The following is a 15,915-nucleotide window of genomic DNA, read 5'->3' as shown; positions in this document are numbered from 1 at the left end:
ACCTTACTGTAAATGGGACACACGGAAATAATTGAAGTTGAATTCACCGATGCGAGCGCATCAAGCTGTAATTTTATAAAGTAGATAATGCAACTGTTGACTCATTTATACTCATTTGTGTGTCCTATTCGGCCCACAGACATTGTGTTTGACACAAGTGTGCTAGCCTATTAGTCATGTTATGACTGACTTGTGATCATGACTGACTTGTTGACATTCCCAGCCTTAGTTAGTCATCCATTTCTGTTCAAAATATTGAGTCATTGAAACTGAAACAGTGCATCCTGAATGGGTAGAAGAAGCAAACAGTGTACCAGGCCAGCTGTGATTTACAACTTGATAGCAAGATTTTTTGGACTACCAAGAAATGTATTGATGAATTATATTAATCATGCTGTATTGAACTGCATCCATCTATTCTGCCAACGGTAACACTTTACTTTACACCCAGCATCATAACATGTTGTGACATGGGAGTTTGGGAGTTTCAAACTCTTTGACTAGCAGTTTGATATTTTTGACGTATATTATGATTGTTTGTTTCATATCTGCAAAATAGTTAAAACACTGTCCATTCCACTTTAATTAAGTACATTGTATGTAACGATGAGTAAAGTTTCTCCATGTAAAGTCTCACAGTAAAGTTTCAGTGAAGTTTCTAACAGTCTCATGGGGAGCCCTTGGCTTTCTATACAATCTGTTTGTCTGCTTTTCTCCCTGATTCGTTTTCTGTTTGTGGGCCTTTGTCATTTCATCAGGGATACTGGCATCCCTCCCTCCTTCAGATGGATTTTCTTCACACCCCATCACTTTTTCCCCAAATATGAGAGCCACTTTCATTTGGGGAAAGAAAGTGCACTATTCATTTCACCAATCTCATTTTCTCTCAGACCCTCTCTCCCCATCACACACACACACACCACACACACACACACACACACACACACACACACACACACACACACACACACACACACCTGCTGTTTCTCACTCCCCAAGGCTGTGGTCCTGCATTCTCCTTCTATATTAGACTATGTTTTGTCTCCCTGACCTCCCATGATCCATGACTGGAGGAGAAGAGAGGGAGAATGCAGAACAAAGTTATTCTTCATCAAGTCATTCTCTGTGTGTGTGTGTGTGTGTGTGTGTGTGTGTGTGTGTGTGTGTGTGTGTGTGTGTGTGTGTGTGTGTGTGTGTGTGTGTGTGTGCGTGTGTGTGTGTGTGTGTGTGTGTGTGTGTGTGTGTGTATCTCTGGTATATGTATAAGCCTATATGAGTGAGTATGTGTGTGCGTGTGCATGTGTGTGTTTGTTTGTGTGTGATGATTAAGTTTCAGCATTGAGCTGCCCAGTTGACACAAGAAAACACATACTCCCATTTCTCCTCTTGTTCCATCTGCTCTCCAGACCTTTTTATTATTACGGTAAACTATACACTTTGTCTCTGTTCAGAGTTTAAGCCATAATGTGTTTGAGAATGTGGTACAGCGCCGTGAAAAAGTATGTGCCCCCATTCTGATTTTCTCTATTTTTTCATATTTTTGATACTGAATGTTATCAGATCTTCAACCAAAACCTAATATTAGATAAAGGGAACCAGAGTTTACAAATAACAACAAAAAAAACGTATTTTATTTAACAAATTTATGCAACACCCAATTCCTCTGTGTGAAAAAGTGATTGCCCCCTTACACTCAATAACGGTTTGTGCCTCCATTTGCTCCAATGACTGCAACCAAATACCTCCTGTAGTTGTTGATCAGTCTCTCACATCGCTGTGGGGGAATTTTAGCCCACTCTTGAATGCAGAACTGCTTTAGCTCAGCAACATTTGTGGGTTTTCAAGCATGAACTGCTCGTTTCAAGTCCTTCCACATCATCTCCATTGGGATTAAGTCTGGACTTTGACTAGGCCTTTCCCAAACTTCAAATGTGTTGCTTTTTAACCATGTAGACTTGATTGTGTGTTTTTGATCATTTTCTTGCTGTGTGAACCAGCTGCACTTCAGCTTCAGCTCACAGACAGATGGCCTGACATTCTCCTGTAGATTTCTCTGATACACAGCACAATTCATGGTTCCTTCTATTAAGGCAAGTCATCCAGGACCTGAGGCAGCAAAGCATCCTCAAACCATCACACTACCACCACCATGCTTGATTGTTGGTATGAGGTTCTTACTGTGATATGCAGCGTTTGGTTTTCGCCAGACATAATGAGACCCATCTCATTAGGTTTTGATCTGATAACATTCAGTATAAAAAATATGCAAAAGTAGAGAAAATTAGAAAGAGGGCAAATAACAGCACTGTATATCATGGATAATACTTCATTATAAGCAGAGGCATCATGCACCCCCAAAATCTGAGGGGTACAAAGTATGTGAAGATGGCTGGGGGGTGGTCTGGAGGGGTACTAAGCAAACCTCTGGAGCTCTCTGTATCCTCCTGACTGGTGTTTTTAAGAAATGTAATATGTTTATTTGCATCTCTGTTAAAATCTGGGTAAAAGATTGAAAGGAATGTGTGTCTTTTCCAGTACGTTTAGTAATTGTTTGCTTTTCTAAAGTCTACCAACCTTGCCAGCAGCCATGCCAGCTAAGATAGTTAGACAAGCTAGCTACTCTAACTTGATTGATAGTCTGAAATAACTTTCTTGGTAGCTAGTTATGAGATTGGGAACCAATCTGGACTAGCTATAGCCAACTTCATAAAATTAGGTGGCTAGTAGTATTACAGAGATACAATATTACCAACAATTTATTAAAAACAAAATATTAAACAGGAAAAACCCTGTGCCCGCTATGGGCATGACACCTCTGATTATAAGTCAAGGTGTTAGGCTGTGACTACAGTCATGATACACTATGGCCTTTTATAAAACAGATCAGTAAACGTTTTTCACAAAGAAAGACAAGATGTATAGATGTCTGTCTATGGAAGATATTCCTAGATAGAGGAGTGGGTGGTATGAACCAAAACCAACACAAACACAAGCACGCACGTGCCCACACACTAACTCCTTATCTCTGTGAAGTGGATCTGACACGGACACTGACACTGACAGCTTAATACAGGAGGACAAAGAAAGAGGGATAGCTCGAATAGGATATGGGATGGACTCGTGTGTGTGTGTGTGTGTGTGTGTGTGTGTGTGTGTGTGTGTGTGTGTGTGTGTGTGTGTGTGTGTGTGTGTGTGTGTGTGTGTGTGTGTGTGTGTGTGTGTGTGTGTGTGTGTGTGTTGAATGGAAGTTATCTGGCCCTGTCTCTCCATTTGTCAGCGCTTGACAGCTGCATTGTGTGTTTGTTTGTGTGTTTTTGTGTGTGTGCGTGTGTGACAGCTGCTGATGTGCTGCTAACCGCTCTCCCCAGTCCAGCATTCTCCCAGACAGTCTCCTGTCTCACTATAAGAGTGCACCTCAGCATGGCAAACACACACACACCCTCTGTTGAATATGGTAGCCTGAATTGACTTCGGGAGTTTCAGAGTAAGAGAGTCTAGACAGATGTCCCAATTTCATCAGGTAATGGAAACGGCACTGTTGGTTCAAATGTGTCTGCTATATTTTAGGGACAGGAGTGGTTTTGTGTCAATATCCAATTACAATGTCTGCAAGAGAAACAGCTTGACACCTCTGATACAGTGTTGGACACAAACAACACCTGTCCTTAAAATACAGCGTAAACGTTCTGAGCGATTTCCTTCTTCTGCAATTGATTGAATTCATCTTATTCAATTGTTACCATGCACCAGCAACAAAGATAGCTCTAATGTGCGAGTGCCTTTTGAATATTGAACTGAGGCAAAAAAGAAAGAAATAAATAAGGCCAGAAAGCCCCACAGATGGGTGACATATTCCATTAAAAAGCCCATCTCTACAAAGAAAATATCAACTCGGGATTCATATTGAGGCATGCAGCGACCAGTGAGAGATTGTGCTCTGAAACAGGATATCAAAACATAATACATAAATCAATAAGAAACAGCTAAGGTCAATAAATATAGACGTCTATAGACCACTGGCACAGACGCCTACTGTCATCATCTGACTTATCTCCCTTACCTTACTAATTTCATCCTCCTTTTGAAGAGTTTGTGTGTGTGTGTGTGTGTGTGTGTGTGTGTGTGTGTGTGTGTGTGTGTGTGTGTGTGTGTGAGAGAGAGAGCGAGAGAGAGGGTAATTTAATTAGAGTGTTGATAGAGCAGGTTACTGCCTGGGGTTAATATCCAACATGCACTCTGCTCCTCTCCAAAGGCTTAATTTCTTAAAGCACATTAGGAACTTTATTGACTGCTACGGCCTTTTAAAACTGTGTGCGGGTGTGTGTGTGTGTGTGTGTGTGTAACTGCACTGGCCTATTAAGACATTACATTTCTGCTGATTAGAGTCAGCCAGGAGTCAGCCATCTCCCCCCAGACAAACCATCATCATCGTCTTGCTCTCTCCCTCTCCCCGTTTCTTACTCTCTGCCTCAGAATCTCACTCTTGCTTTTTCTATCACTTCCCTCCCTCCCTATCTCACCTTTAGATACAGATGTAGGATCTTAATTTGTGCCAGTTTGATGCAGCACTAAAATAATCCTGCAGCAACAGGAAATGTGAATTGTTATGTGGATTATAATTATCATGGAAATGATTGTATGTGGATTAGAGAAAATCAAGTCTGACATTTCTAAGTGGAAACTACACAGTTCAGAAGCCTTTTTAAACCTCAAATACACTGCACATTTTAGGAAAGGAAAGTTATCCTGCAACAGGATGATCAGATTTATGGCATTTGGGGAAATGACATCTCTTATTGTGAGAATTCTATTTAATTTGATTGACAGGTGCTAGACTCCTATTAAACATGCTAGATGTACTGACTGAATACTTCTATCCTCTGTGGAACATTCTCTGTGGTTCTATCTGATGACATCACAAATGCCAGCTAATTCTTACTGAATTGTAGGGTTCTGATACAGAACACTGGGAATTTATTGGGCGAAAATAAACTCCCTCCTCCTCCTCCTCCTCCTCCTCCTCCTGCTGCTGATAATTTAATTCCTGGTAATAAGGTCTCTTTAATACCGTCTCAGTCTCCCCACACACACACACACACACACACACACAAGACTTTCGAATGAGGATGAGATTGAACTGCAACAGTTATTAAAAAGTCCTCAACCTCCTCTTCCGACTGCTGGAATACAATTATAGCAACTTATAGGTACTTATATGCACTTAAGTGCACTTGCATGCACTTTCCAAGTTATTTCACATTTTGAGCACTTTTGATATCTCCGTAGTTAACTCCGTAATGTGCCATCAATGTTAACGGCCTGAGACACACATGACAGGAGAACAGAGTGGAGAGGACAACGTTGTGAAGGATTGATGGGAGGGGGTCGTTATCGAATCGTTAAAGCAAGGAAATGCTTCTCATCACAGATATCATATTATCTCCTGAGGGAGAGACAGAAAGAAAGTGCAGAGAGATAGAGAGATAGAAAGAGGAGAGATAGAATAATAGAGGGAGCTAGAGAGTGGACGATAGAGAGGGGGAAGGTGAAGACAGAGACAGAGAGAAAGAGAGGAAAGATAGATCGATAGAGAGGGGGGAGAAATATATATATAGGGATGAGGGATATAAATGGTTGCAACAGACACAGAGAGACAGAGAGAGACCGACTGCCACAATTCACAGGTAGCAGTGCCAACCTTTTTGACAGCAGAGATATTATATCTGCATGGATCAACGTCTCCACTGCCCTCTGAAAGAGCTTCTCTCTATAAATCAGATTACTTACACACACACACACACCAAAACCCAGCGGGGGCACAAAGTATGTGAGGATGGTTCTGGGGGTTGTTTTTGAAAGAAAAGCACATTTTTTGTCTTTTAAAAGGACATCAAATTGATCCGAAATATAGTGTAGACATTGTTAATGTTGTAAATGACTATTGTAGCTGGAAACGGCTGACTTTTAATGGAATATCTACATAGGCGTACAGAGGCCCATTATCAGTAACCATTTACTCCTGTGTTCCAATGGCACGTTGTGTTAGCTAATCCAAGTTTATAATTTTAAAAGGCTAATTGATAATTAAAAAAGTGCTGAAGCGCGTAGGGTGTAAAAACACTACCGAGATCCAAACTGCCTCTGGATACAATGTCAGCACAATAACTGTTTGTTGGGAGTTTCATGAAATGTGTTTCCGTGGCCGAGCAATTGCACACAAGCCTAAGATCACCATACGCAATGCCAAGTGTAGGCTGGAGGGGTGTAAAGCTCGCCGTCATTGGATTCTGGAGGTATGGAAATGCGTTCTCTCGAGTACTGAATTACGCTTCACCATCTGGCAGTCCGACGGACGAACCAGGGTTTGGCGGAAGCCAGGAGAACGCTACCTGCCCCAATGCATAATGCTAACTGTATAGTTTGGTAGAGGAGGAATAATGGTATGGGGCTGTTTTTCATGGTTCGGGCTAGGCCCCTTAGTTCCAGTGAAGGGAAATCTTAACGCTACAGCATACAATGGCATTTGAGACGATTCTGGCTTCCAACTTTGTTGCAACAGTTCAGGGAAGGCCCTTTCCTATTTCAGCATGACAATGCCCCCGTGCACAAAACAAGTTCCATACAGAAATGGTTTGTCGAGATCGGTGTGGAAAAACTTGATTGGCCTGCACAGAGCCCTGACCTCAACCCCGTCAAACACCTTTGGGATGAATTGGAACGCCGACTGCGAGGCAGGCCTAATCACCCAACATCAGTGTCCGACCTCACTAATTGTGGCTGAACAGAAGCGAGTCCCCACAGCAATGTTCCAACATCTAGTGGAAAGTCTTCGCAGAAGAGTGGAGATTGTTATAGCAGCAAAGTAAGGAACTAACTCCATATTAATGCCCATGATTTTGGAATGAGATGTTTGACAAGCAGGTGCCCATATACTTTGGTCATGTAATGTATGTTGCCCTAGAAGACTAAATAAAGTTTTGCTGACCAGACTAATGTCATAAATTATAGAATGAATGCTTCAAACTAGTTGACATCGGTAACGTTTTCAGTGTCATCTCTGCTTTCACAGGAAAATATGTTTAGGAACAGGGAAGAAAAATAGGAAAGATTTTCTGTGCCAAATGTCCTAATGACATCAGTTTGACCAGTTGTTAGGAAATAGAAAGCTGTGAAAACGACCCAATATGTTTCAGTTCGGCTTGGAAACATGTGAAAGGTTATAGACCTATAGTCAGTGTCCAGATTTCATTTAAGCCATCTAAAGAGTAGGCTACCCTTTCCTTGACATGGCATAGGTCTATTTGATGTCCACATCTTGTCTCTGTCAAATTAGTGTAGAGCCTCACAGTCATCACACATAGGCACTGCTATCATCCTCTTTAACTAATTCCCCAAATCTTTCCTAAACATGACTTTTCTGGCCCTCCCTTCTCTTTATTTTAAACTCTCCATTTTGCAGATTTTCTCTTATTGAATTAAACATGTTACTTTTTGCCTCAGTGGAATTGTTCTGCCAGTTCACAAAAGCATGTGGCGTGAAGGCTATTTGGCACGTATAAAGTTAGGCCCTAAAGCTAGGGCTTATGCACTAATGCCAAATTATGAAAGACAAATCTAAATGTAGCCAATATAAATAATATAAATTGCACAATAATTATTTTTGTATGTATTGTTTTAACCCGACTCATTTCCTACACAGAATAGGTCACCAGTGCAGTTTCAAATTAGTGCAGAAGAAGGCTGGAGAAGAGGAGATGCAGCCCATCTAAGTGTTGGTATGGGATGTGGTCGAACTCTTTCGAATTAAACTCAACATCATGTACCTCCTTCTTCAGTTTAGGTTCCATGTTCCACTCTTCATGTCTGTGCCAACACCGCCATCTAATGGGAAAGACATAAAAAACATGCATCTGCCTTTTTTTTTTACACTATCTACTGTGCTACTATTATTACTATTGTAACACATTTTGTTTAATGCACTATGAGTCATGTCAGTTATTTTTTATGCAGTCTATGAGTGTAGCTGAGCCTGCTTTTATTTGTGGCCTATGGCTTTAATATCAGAGTCCAGAATGTCCCCAGAGTTCCAAGTTTCAGTCCATACCAGAATATCCGGATTCGTCTGCATAGCTCAGATATTGACGAAATCTAGTTTAGGAAGTAAGCTCCTAATGTTCAGATGCATCAACCCAAGTCCTTTACGATTTTTAAAGTCACATGGAAACAGCTCAAACAAGCTACGTTCAATAGGCTGTTGCACGCCCTGTCTGATGATTGATATAGTTGGTATGGCTAAAATATTTCATAGAACTGCACCATTTGGTCTATCCCTGTTAGTAATAGAGGAACAATAAGAAATTGGAATGACTTTGCCAAGGTTAGCACCATAGGGCCTGAGGCTGCAACCAATGTCAATATGAGGAACTCTCAGTGTAACCAATGATGGTGCATAGCCCAAGCCCTCTACGTGATTTGAAAACCAGGGGGTATTCAGGTTTACGGAATTCACACTTGAACTAAAAGCATTGGGTGAGCAGGCCACAGCGGGTTCCTCTTTTGAGCTAACAATAGCAGATCTAAGAGTGGAGTCAATGGGTACAAAATTACAACTGACAACACCCCTGGCAGACATAGACAACAGTATGACGATAGCGCTTAGAGAGGACGGGAGGTATTACCTGAGCAGGGCTTGGTCTGTCTCTGAGTCAATATCTCAACGCAGCCTTGAAATATGAAAAGGGTCCAGGTGCCTAGATGGTTTGGGTCCATCGTCCCTGTAGAGCATCTTTTGTTTCCAACAAGTGTTGAAATTGTAAAAGGTTACACCAACAGAATGGCAGTAGACTTTAAGCCAGATTTAAAGTGCTAAGAGCCTGCTGAAACTTTCGCAGCCGCGACCCAGTGATGGCAAGGGACAGGAGATAATTGGATGCTTTTCAGAGCCTTTTAGGTTGCTGATCAGCTCAATAAATTCCTGTTTCATCCGGACCTACCTGGTCAGTCGGCTGGACCTACCTGGCCTGCCGGAACTTCCTACCTAATCTGGTAGATAAGTCTGGCCAGGTAGGTAGGTCCAGCCGACCTACCTACCTGGCTTGCCGGCCAGCCGGACATACTTACCTGGCCGGCCAGACCTACCTAATTGGCCAGACCTACCTACATGACCGGACCTACCTAGCAACCTGGCCAGTCAGCTGAACCTAGGTCTGGCAAGGTAGGGAGGTCCAGCCGACCTACCTACCTGGCTGGCTGGACCTACCTTACTGGCCAGACCTACCTAACTGGCCGGCTGGACTTACCTACCTACCAGCCTATATCATATAATTTGACAACATCAGTGCATTTGCTACAATACTAATCCATATAGCCTAAAGTGCAGTCATTTTTGCCATGATGTCATCAATGGGTTCCCAAATACGAATGGAGCAAGAGACCGCACCAACATCGCCACAAAAGCATCATCCTAAAAATGATGTGAACAGAAAAGGCTTCCACTCTTAACACGTTAGCATTGACAACTTCCCCAATCAACTCTTTTATCACAGCCGTCAGCCTTATCAGACTCATGATCCCCTCGCGACTTAGCTTGCCCTTCCTTCTCGGCACGCTCTACCTCCGAACTGCCGCTGGCTTTGGAAACTATGTTGCTCTCCTCAAACTTCCTTTTCTTCTTCATCTCTGCCTCCATCGACCTATCGCTCCCCTTCAAACCCCTACTCTCTTTCTCTCCCACTTTCTTTTTTTTCTTCTCCCTTTTATTTTTACCGCTATGCTCCATACTTGCTTCACTTTGTTCTCCATATCGATCTCCTACCATCTCTGACCCAGTCACAGCACAGCGTTGCCGAACTGTCGCCACACAGAGTAAAGTTTGATTGTTTTCTTATTCCTTCTCAGTCCCACTACTCTGATCAAGCCACCAAAACAAATGACCAGGCCTCTGTGTCAAACTGATTCTCCTGAGAGAGTTCAGGCTTTGGAATCTTGACACCTTATTTGCTCTTGGCAGGTAGAATAGCTTACTGTGTCCTGGAGCAAGCCTTTAGGGAAGTAATCTTCTGATGAAATGTACACTTAAAGAGGGGCTGAAGTTACTCATTTGGCATTGTTTTTTGTTTGTTGCTTGAACATTAAGAAATGCAGCAGCCATGACGGAAATCAAACGAGACTTTAATGTGGGTTTCTCTTGTGTGTGTGTTCGCACGTGACAAGGGTTTGTATATTCACTCTGCCAAAACAGTTAGTCATACACCCTTCGAGATAACATAAAACAGCCTAACCATGTCTTGAAGTCACCTAGGCCACTTCTTTTGCCAATTATCTTCAGCCGGCTGTTGTGCCCAAGTGACAGAGTTAGACTTTGGATAGCCTATCTCCAGGGCTAGTGAGGGACCGTCTATAAATTACACAATGTAACTAGGACAATATTTACATTAAAGGCACACCTTTTAGTTGTCTCATTAACTGCTTTCAATATTTGTATATGAGTTTACAGTTTATAGTTGGTTTGAGGTTTTTAAGTCATTGAAATTTGGAGCTATTTAAATATTTTAATATTGTCACATGTACATTGTGTAATTTTATTGATGGTCTCTAACTATACCCTAGCCTAAGGGTATTACAATCGGGTCACATGCAGCTGCACATCGAATTGATGATTACTTGGGTGCTGCCAGCTGTGGGCAGGATTGAAATAAACCCAACCCAAGGAAAATTGTTACGGTACCCTTCCTTTTTTTAAATTAAATGTTCTTGAAAATCTCAGTTTTGGACGAGACTGACTTTATGACCAGAATGATCCTACTATTTACACTTTGTAGTCAATTTGGACACTAGAATACATTTTTCTGACTAATATCGATGCCACATAGGCTCACCGTAGTAAAACTGTGTAAAAGTGCTTCTAAACAGTTAAACTGCTCTTAATTTAGTTAGGGTAGAATGTCCAGCTCACATTTCAAGCAGAAAGCAGGAATCTCAGGCCATAAAAGGGCATGTGTCTCATAGAGATGATGTCATCAGAACAGCCATGCTGGGTCTCCCCTTTCAGTTACACAGAGAGAGGGAGCCTGTGTGTTACAGAGGGATAAGGGGAGAGGGAGGATAATGTGTGTGTGGCCAAGGAAAAGGCAGGGTGTTTAAGAGTGAGAGAGGACAGAAGCAGAAGTTTTGAGAAAGACTAGTTTACTAGAGGGAGAAGTGTGAGCGAGAGGAACAAAGGCTACGGAGAAAAATAGGAATACAGAAAGGGAGAGGGAGAGAGGGACAGAAACAAAGTTATAGCAGCTGTTTCAGACCGTCAGAGAGCGGACTGAGCCAAAGGGAACAAGAGAGAGTTTCTGTGTCATGGGCAAATCAGGTAAGACTACATGAGATTTAATTGTACTGGAATAGGACTGTGTGAAAGTGGAAAATGTTTATCAAAGTGTGTGTGTGTGTGTGTGTGTGTGTGTGTGTGTGTGTGTGTGTGTGTGTGTGTGTGTGTGTGTGTGATTACAAAAGAGGATTAGGTCTCAATTTGTGACAATGGGCTGTTATCATGCAACAGGGAGAAAGGGGTGGTGAGAGTATCAGGAATAGCTGTGCCAGTAGGGGAATTCCCTATGTGCAAGGTGTGTGTGTGTGTGAGAGAGATCGATTGACAGAACATTTTCGGTGCCAGTTTCCAGAACCACATTATCCTCCATTGAAAGTGGTATTTAGTTTAGGAATAAGCTAAGTCTGGGTCAAGGATCCAGCCCCAAGGACTGCAACCACTGATTATTCACAAGGCTGTAACAGACTGTATTCCGCTACATCTGCTAAGTGTGTGTGTGTGTGTGTGAGATAATCGCCTCATTGTGTGAATGCCAGAGAGAATGGAGATGTGTGAGTATGGCTGTGATTGGCACCAGGCTGGGGAGAGGGTGGATGTGTCCCCCATTCATACATACCCTGGTACTGTCTGTCTAGTATTATAGACTCAAGCCTGGGGAACAGCCATATGTATGGGGCTTACTGGAGATTTACTACTGCCTAAGTTACCGTCTGATTATCTGCAGCCTATCGTTTTATTGAGTTGTATTAATGATTTGAAAGTTTGATTGTATATTACAGTGAAAACAAGGGAAACAATAGACATTTACCTTCAGTTTTTTCATGGCATCTTGTTTTATGTGTTTCTCTCTCAGCTTCTAAGCAGTTTTCGGAGGAAGTGTTGCGGAGTCATAATGAGTATCGTAGGAAGCACCAGACACCCCCTCTGAAGCTGAGCAGCAAGCTGAGTAGCGATGCCACTAGGTGGGTCACCCAGACATCGGGGCCCCCCCAACCCACACACACACACTTATCTTTCTCCTCCACCTACCACCTTTATCAGAGACATGGCCAACCACACCCTTACTTCCTTCCACTTCACCTAACCCCACCCATCTTTTAGCTGTCTTTATCTAACTATTACCACAACTATCTCCACCCTGTAGGTATGCTGAGTCTCTGGCCAGCACACGGATCCTGAAGCACAGTGTTGAGTCCAGTAAGGGGAGCTGTGGCGAGAACCTGGCCTGGGCCTCCTATGACCAGCCAGGTACACACACTGTAACACGATGACTCCTAATGCTATAACCAAACATTGACATAGCCTGCATATGTTTAGTTATGTAAATGGAGACAGATACATTATTCACTGTGTACGGTACAGATAGTAACATTAAAGAGAGCGATCCATTAAAGAGAGCGATCCAGAGTCTCTGTAGGGTTTAGTTAGGTCTAAACTATAGACTATCCTGTCCAGTGGCGGCCCAGGCAGGAACAGCTGGGGTCCATTTCCCTGCTCTGTGTTCGGAGTGTTTCAGCAACAAGACCATGACTCAGAGCACAACTATGTCTGTGCACTGACCTGACAGTCTGCTGTGATTCATAAACAGTCTCCTATGGATACATACTGTCACTGGGTCAAGCTCAGTTCATCTCTCTCTGGACTACTCCTCTGAAACTCGGGATCTCAAACCTCTCCGTGTTCTTCTGACCCACCTCAAGCTTTGGCAGCTTTTATACGGTTAGCACTGTTGCCTTGGACAGCTGCCATCTTGGATAATATTTCCTTGCCGCTGTCATCTCTGCTGGAACTCTGGGGGTTTTGGCCCGAGTTTCTGTTAAACAATGGTGACAAAGGCAACAAACAAGTATAATGTTATGTGATAACCTGTAACCTTTGTCCTCTCTGTGTATAGGGAAGGATGTGGCTGACCGCTGGTATGACGAGGTCAAACAATACAACTTCAACCGCCCCGGCTTCTCCTCTGGCACAGGTGAGACACAAGCATGCACACAGACACACACTCTGACTTGTGTGATGCTGCATGCCACAGTGTTGTGTTCACCCAGGCAGTGTTGGACTGTGTGGTCTTTGTTCTATAAATGTGACATTCTCATTCTGTGACTGTGTAGTTCTGTGACTCTGCTCACAAACATGCATGGAACACTGCTTCCTGTGGAAAATCACAGTTCTTTATAGCATTCCCAGTCTTTTCTGTCCTTCCTGTTCTCTTCCTGAATCCTCCTGCTCAGTGTGACCGACCCTGCAGCGTCAGGATCATTCCTATCAACTCATGTGCTGCTGACAGATAAAGGAGGAAAGACGGAGGGGGAGAGATGGGAGTGTGCAATAGAGGGGAAAGAGTGTATATGGAGGGGATGATAGAGGGGGGGGGGGGGATGAATATAGGGCTCTGTAGCTGTAAATATTTAGAAGAGCAGTGCTGCAGAGGGCTTCCTTCGGTGAAGGTGTTTAGCTTGTCTCTCTCTCTCTCTCTCTCTAACCAGGTCATTTCACAGCAATGGTGTGGAAGGGCAGTAAGAAGCTGGGTGTGGGGAAGGCCAGTGCGCCAGATGGCTCGTCATTCGTGGTAGCCAGGTACTTTCCAGCAGGGAACATCACCAACCAGGGACACTTTGACAACAACGTCCTGCCGCCCAAGGACTAAGGAACATACTGACCCATCCAAAAGACATTTGCACTTTGACTTGTGACCTTGACTTATATATATGTATGTATGTGTGTGTGTGTGTGACAACCACTGTGACTTAACAAATGAATGAACAAAAATATAGGCACACCATTGACCAAACCATGCCAGCTGTGTCTTCCGGAGGTGTACCAGCCACCCAACTGGGTTTCGACGTACTCATTCCATCGTTAGTGGGAGTAGGGATTTTACACATAGTAAAATAATTTCTGGTTTAAAAAAAAATAGTACCAGTCAGGTTTGGACACCTCCTCATTCAAGGGTTTTTCTTTATTTTACTATTTTCTACATTGTAGAATAATAGTGAAGACCTCCCAACTATGAAATAACACATATGGAATCACGTAGTAACCAAAACAATTATAATTAAACAACTTGATTATATGTTATATTCTTCAAAGTAGCCACCCTTTGCCTTGACGCCTTTACACTCTTGGCATTCTCTCAACCAGCTTCACCAGGAATACTTTTCCAACTGTCTTGAAGGAGTTCTCACATATGCTGAGCACTTGTTGGCTGCTTTTCCTTCACTCTGCGGTTCAACTCATCCCAAACCATCTCAATTGGGTTGAGGTTGAGTGATTGTGGAGGCCAGGTCATCTGATGCAGCACTCCATCACTCTCCTTGCTCAAATAGCCCTTACACAGCCTCGAGGTGTGTTGAGTCATTGTCCTGTGGGGAAAAAATTGAGTCTCACTAAGCGCAAACCAGATCGGAAGGTGTTTCGCGGCAGAATGCTGTGGTAGCCATGCTGGTTAAGTGTGCTTTGCATTCTAAATAAATCACTGACAGTGTCACCAGCAAAGCACCATCACACCTCCTCCAAGCTTTACGGTGGAAACTACAAATGCAGAGATCATCCTTACACCTATTCTGTGTCTCACAAAGACACGGCGGTTGGAACCAAAAATCTAAAATTTGGATTCATCAGACCAAAGGACAGATTTCCACCAGTCTCATGTCCATTGCTCGTGTTTCTTGGCCCAAGCAAGTCTCTTCTTATTGGTGCCCTTTTTAGTAGTGGTTTCTTTGCAGCAATTTGACCATGAAGGCCTGATTCACACGCAGTCTCCTCTAAACAGTTGATGTTGATGTGTCTTGAGCTCTGTGAAGTATTTATTTGGGCTGTGATTTCTGAGGCTGACAACTCTAACGAACTTATTCTCTGCAGCAGAGGTAACTCTGGGTCTTCCTTTCCTGTGGCAGTCCTCATGAGAGCCAGTTTCATCATAGCCCTTGATGAATTTTGCGACTGCACTTGAAGAAACTTTCAAAGTTCTTGAAATATTTCTGATTGACTGACCTTCATGTCTTAAAGTAATGATGGACTGTTTCTCTTTGCTTATTTGAGCTGTTCTTGCCATAATATGGACTTGGTCTTTTACCAAATAGGGCTATCTTTTGTATACCACCCCTACCTTGTCATAATACAACTGATTGGCTCAAACGCATTAAGAAGGAAAGAAATTCCACAAATGAACTTTTAAGGCACACCTGCTAATTGAAATGCATTCCGAGTGACTACCTCATGAAGCTGTTTGAGAGAATGCAAAACTGTCATCAAGGCAAAGAGAATCTTAAATGTAAAATATATTTTGATTTGTATAACACTTTTTTGGTTACATGATTCCATATGTATTTTCATAGTTTTGATGTTTTCACTATTATTCTACAATGTAGAAAATAAAGAAAAACACTGGAATGAGTAGGTGTCCAAACTTTTCAATGGTACTGTATGTATGTGTTATTCATTGTGAGCATGATTTAAACTGACCTTTTTTCTGAACTGAACACTTGTTTGTCTATGTTTTGTATTCTGTTTGTTTTAATGTAATAAAAGCGACTGTCTGTAAAATGCCCCATTTTCACTACATACATGACGTGCAGTATAAGGGTGGTTAACAGTAT

At 42.6% G+C, this 15,915-nt stretch overlaps 2 protein-coding genes across 2 annotated transcripts in view; one reads left to right on the top strand and one right to left on the bottom strand.

Moving 5' to 3' along the window:
- The window catches only part of LOC118936416 (metalloreductase STEAP4-like), an 87,260-nt gene extending 77,572 nt beyond the window's left edge, over positions 1 to 9,688 (bottom strand). The window contains 1 exon segment of the mRNA XM_090230571.1: positions 9,614 to 9,688. Coding sequence (XP_090086697.1) covers positions 9,614 to 9,688 — 75 coding nt within the window.
- Positions 9,689 to 11,003: 1,315 nt separating this feature from the next.
- On the top strand, positions 11,004 to 15,862 carry glipr2l (GLI pathogenesis-related 2, like). Its single transcript, XM_021593053.3, has 5 exons — positions 11,004 to 11,359; positions 12,171 to 12,279; positions 12,462 to 12,565; positions 13,212 to 13,289; positions 13,804 to 15,862. The coding sequence occupies exons 1-5, from the start codon at positions 11,347 to 11,349 to the stop codon at positions 13,962 to 13,964; spliced, it is 465 nt and encodes a 154-aa protein (XP_021448728.1). The 5' UTR covers positions 11,004 to 11,346; the 3' UTR covers positions 13,965 to 15,862.
- The last annotated feature ends 53 nt before the right edge of the window (positions 15,863 to 15,915 follow it).

Source organism: Oncorhynchus mykiss, chromosome 3, assembly GCF_057628025.1.
Source record: "Oncorhynchus mykiss isolate SJ-2025 chromosome 3, ASM5762802v1, whole genome shotgun sequence".
Classification (NCBI taxonomy): Eukaryota; Metazoa; Chordata; class Actinopteri; order Salmoniformes; family Salmonidae; genus Oncorhynchus; species Oncorhynchus mykiss.
The sequence above is the reverse complement of the archived record's forward strand: the minus strand, read 5'-3'. Positions and strand labels throughout refer to the sequence as shown.

What these genes read in the sequence shown, in the direction of transcription:
- glipr2l (XM_021593053.3), top strand. An exon ending in GGCCTCCTATGACCAGCCAG is followed by an intron (nt 12,566 to 13,211) that starts GTACACACACTG and finishes CTCTGTGTATAG; the next exon opens with GGAAGGATGTGGCTGACCGC. An exon ending in CGGCTTCTCCTCTGGCACAG is followed by an intron (nt 13,290 to 13,803) that starts GTGAGACACAAG and finishes CTCTCTAACCAG; the next exon opens with GTCATTTCACAGCAATGGTG.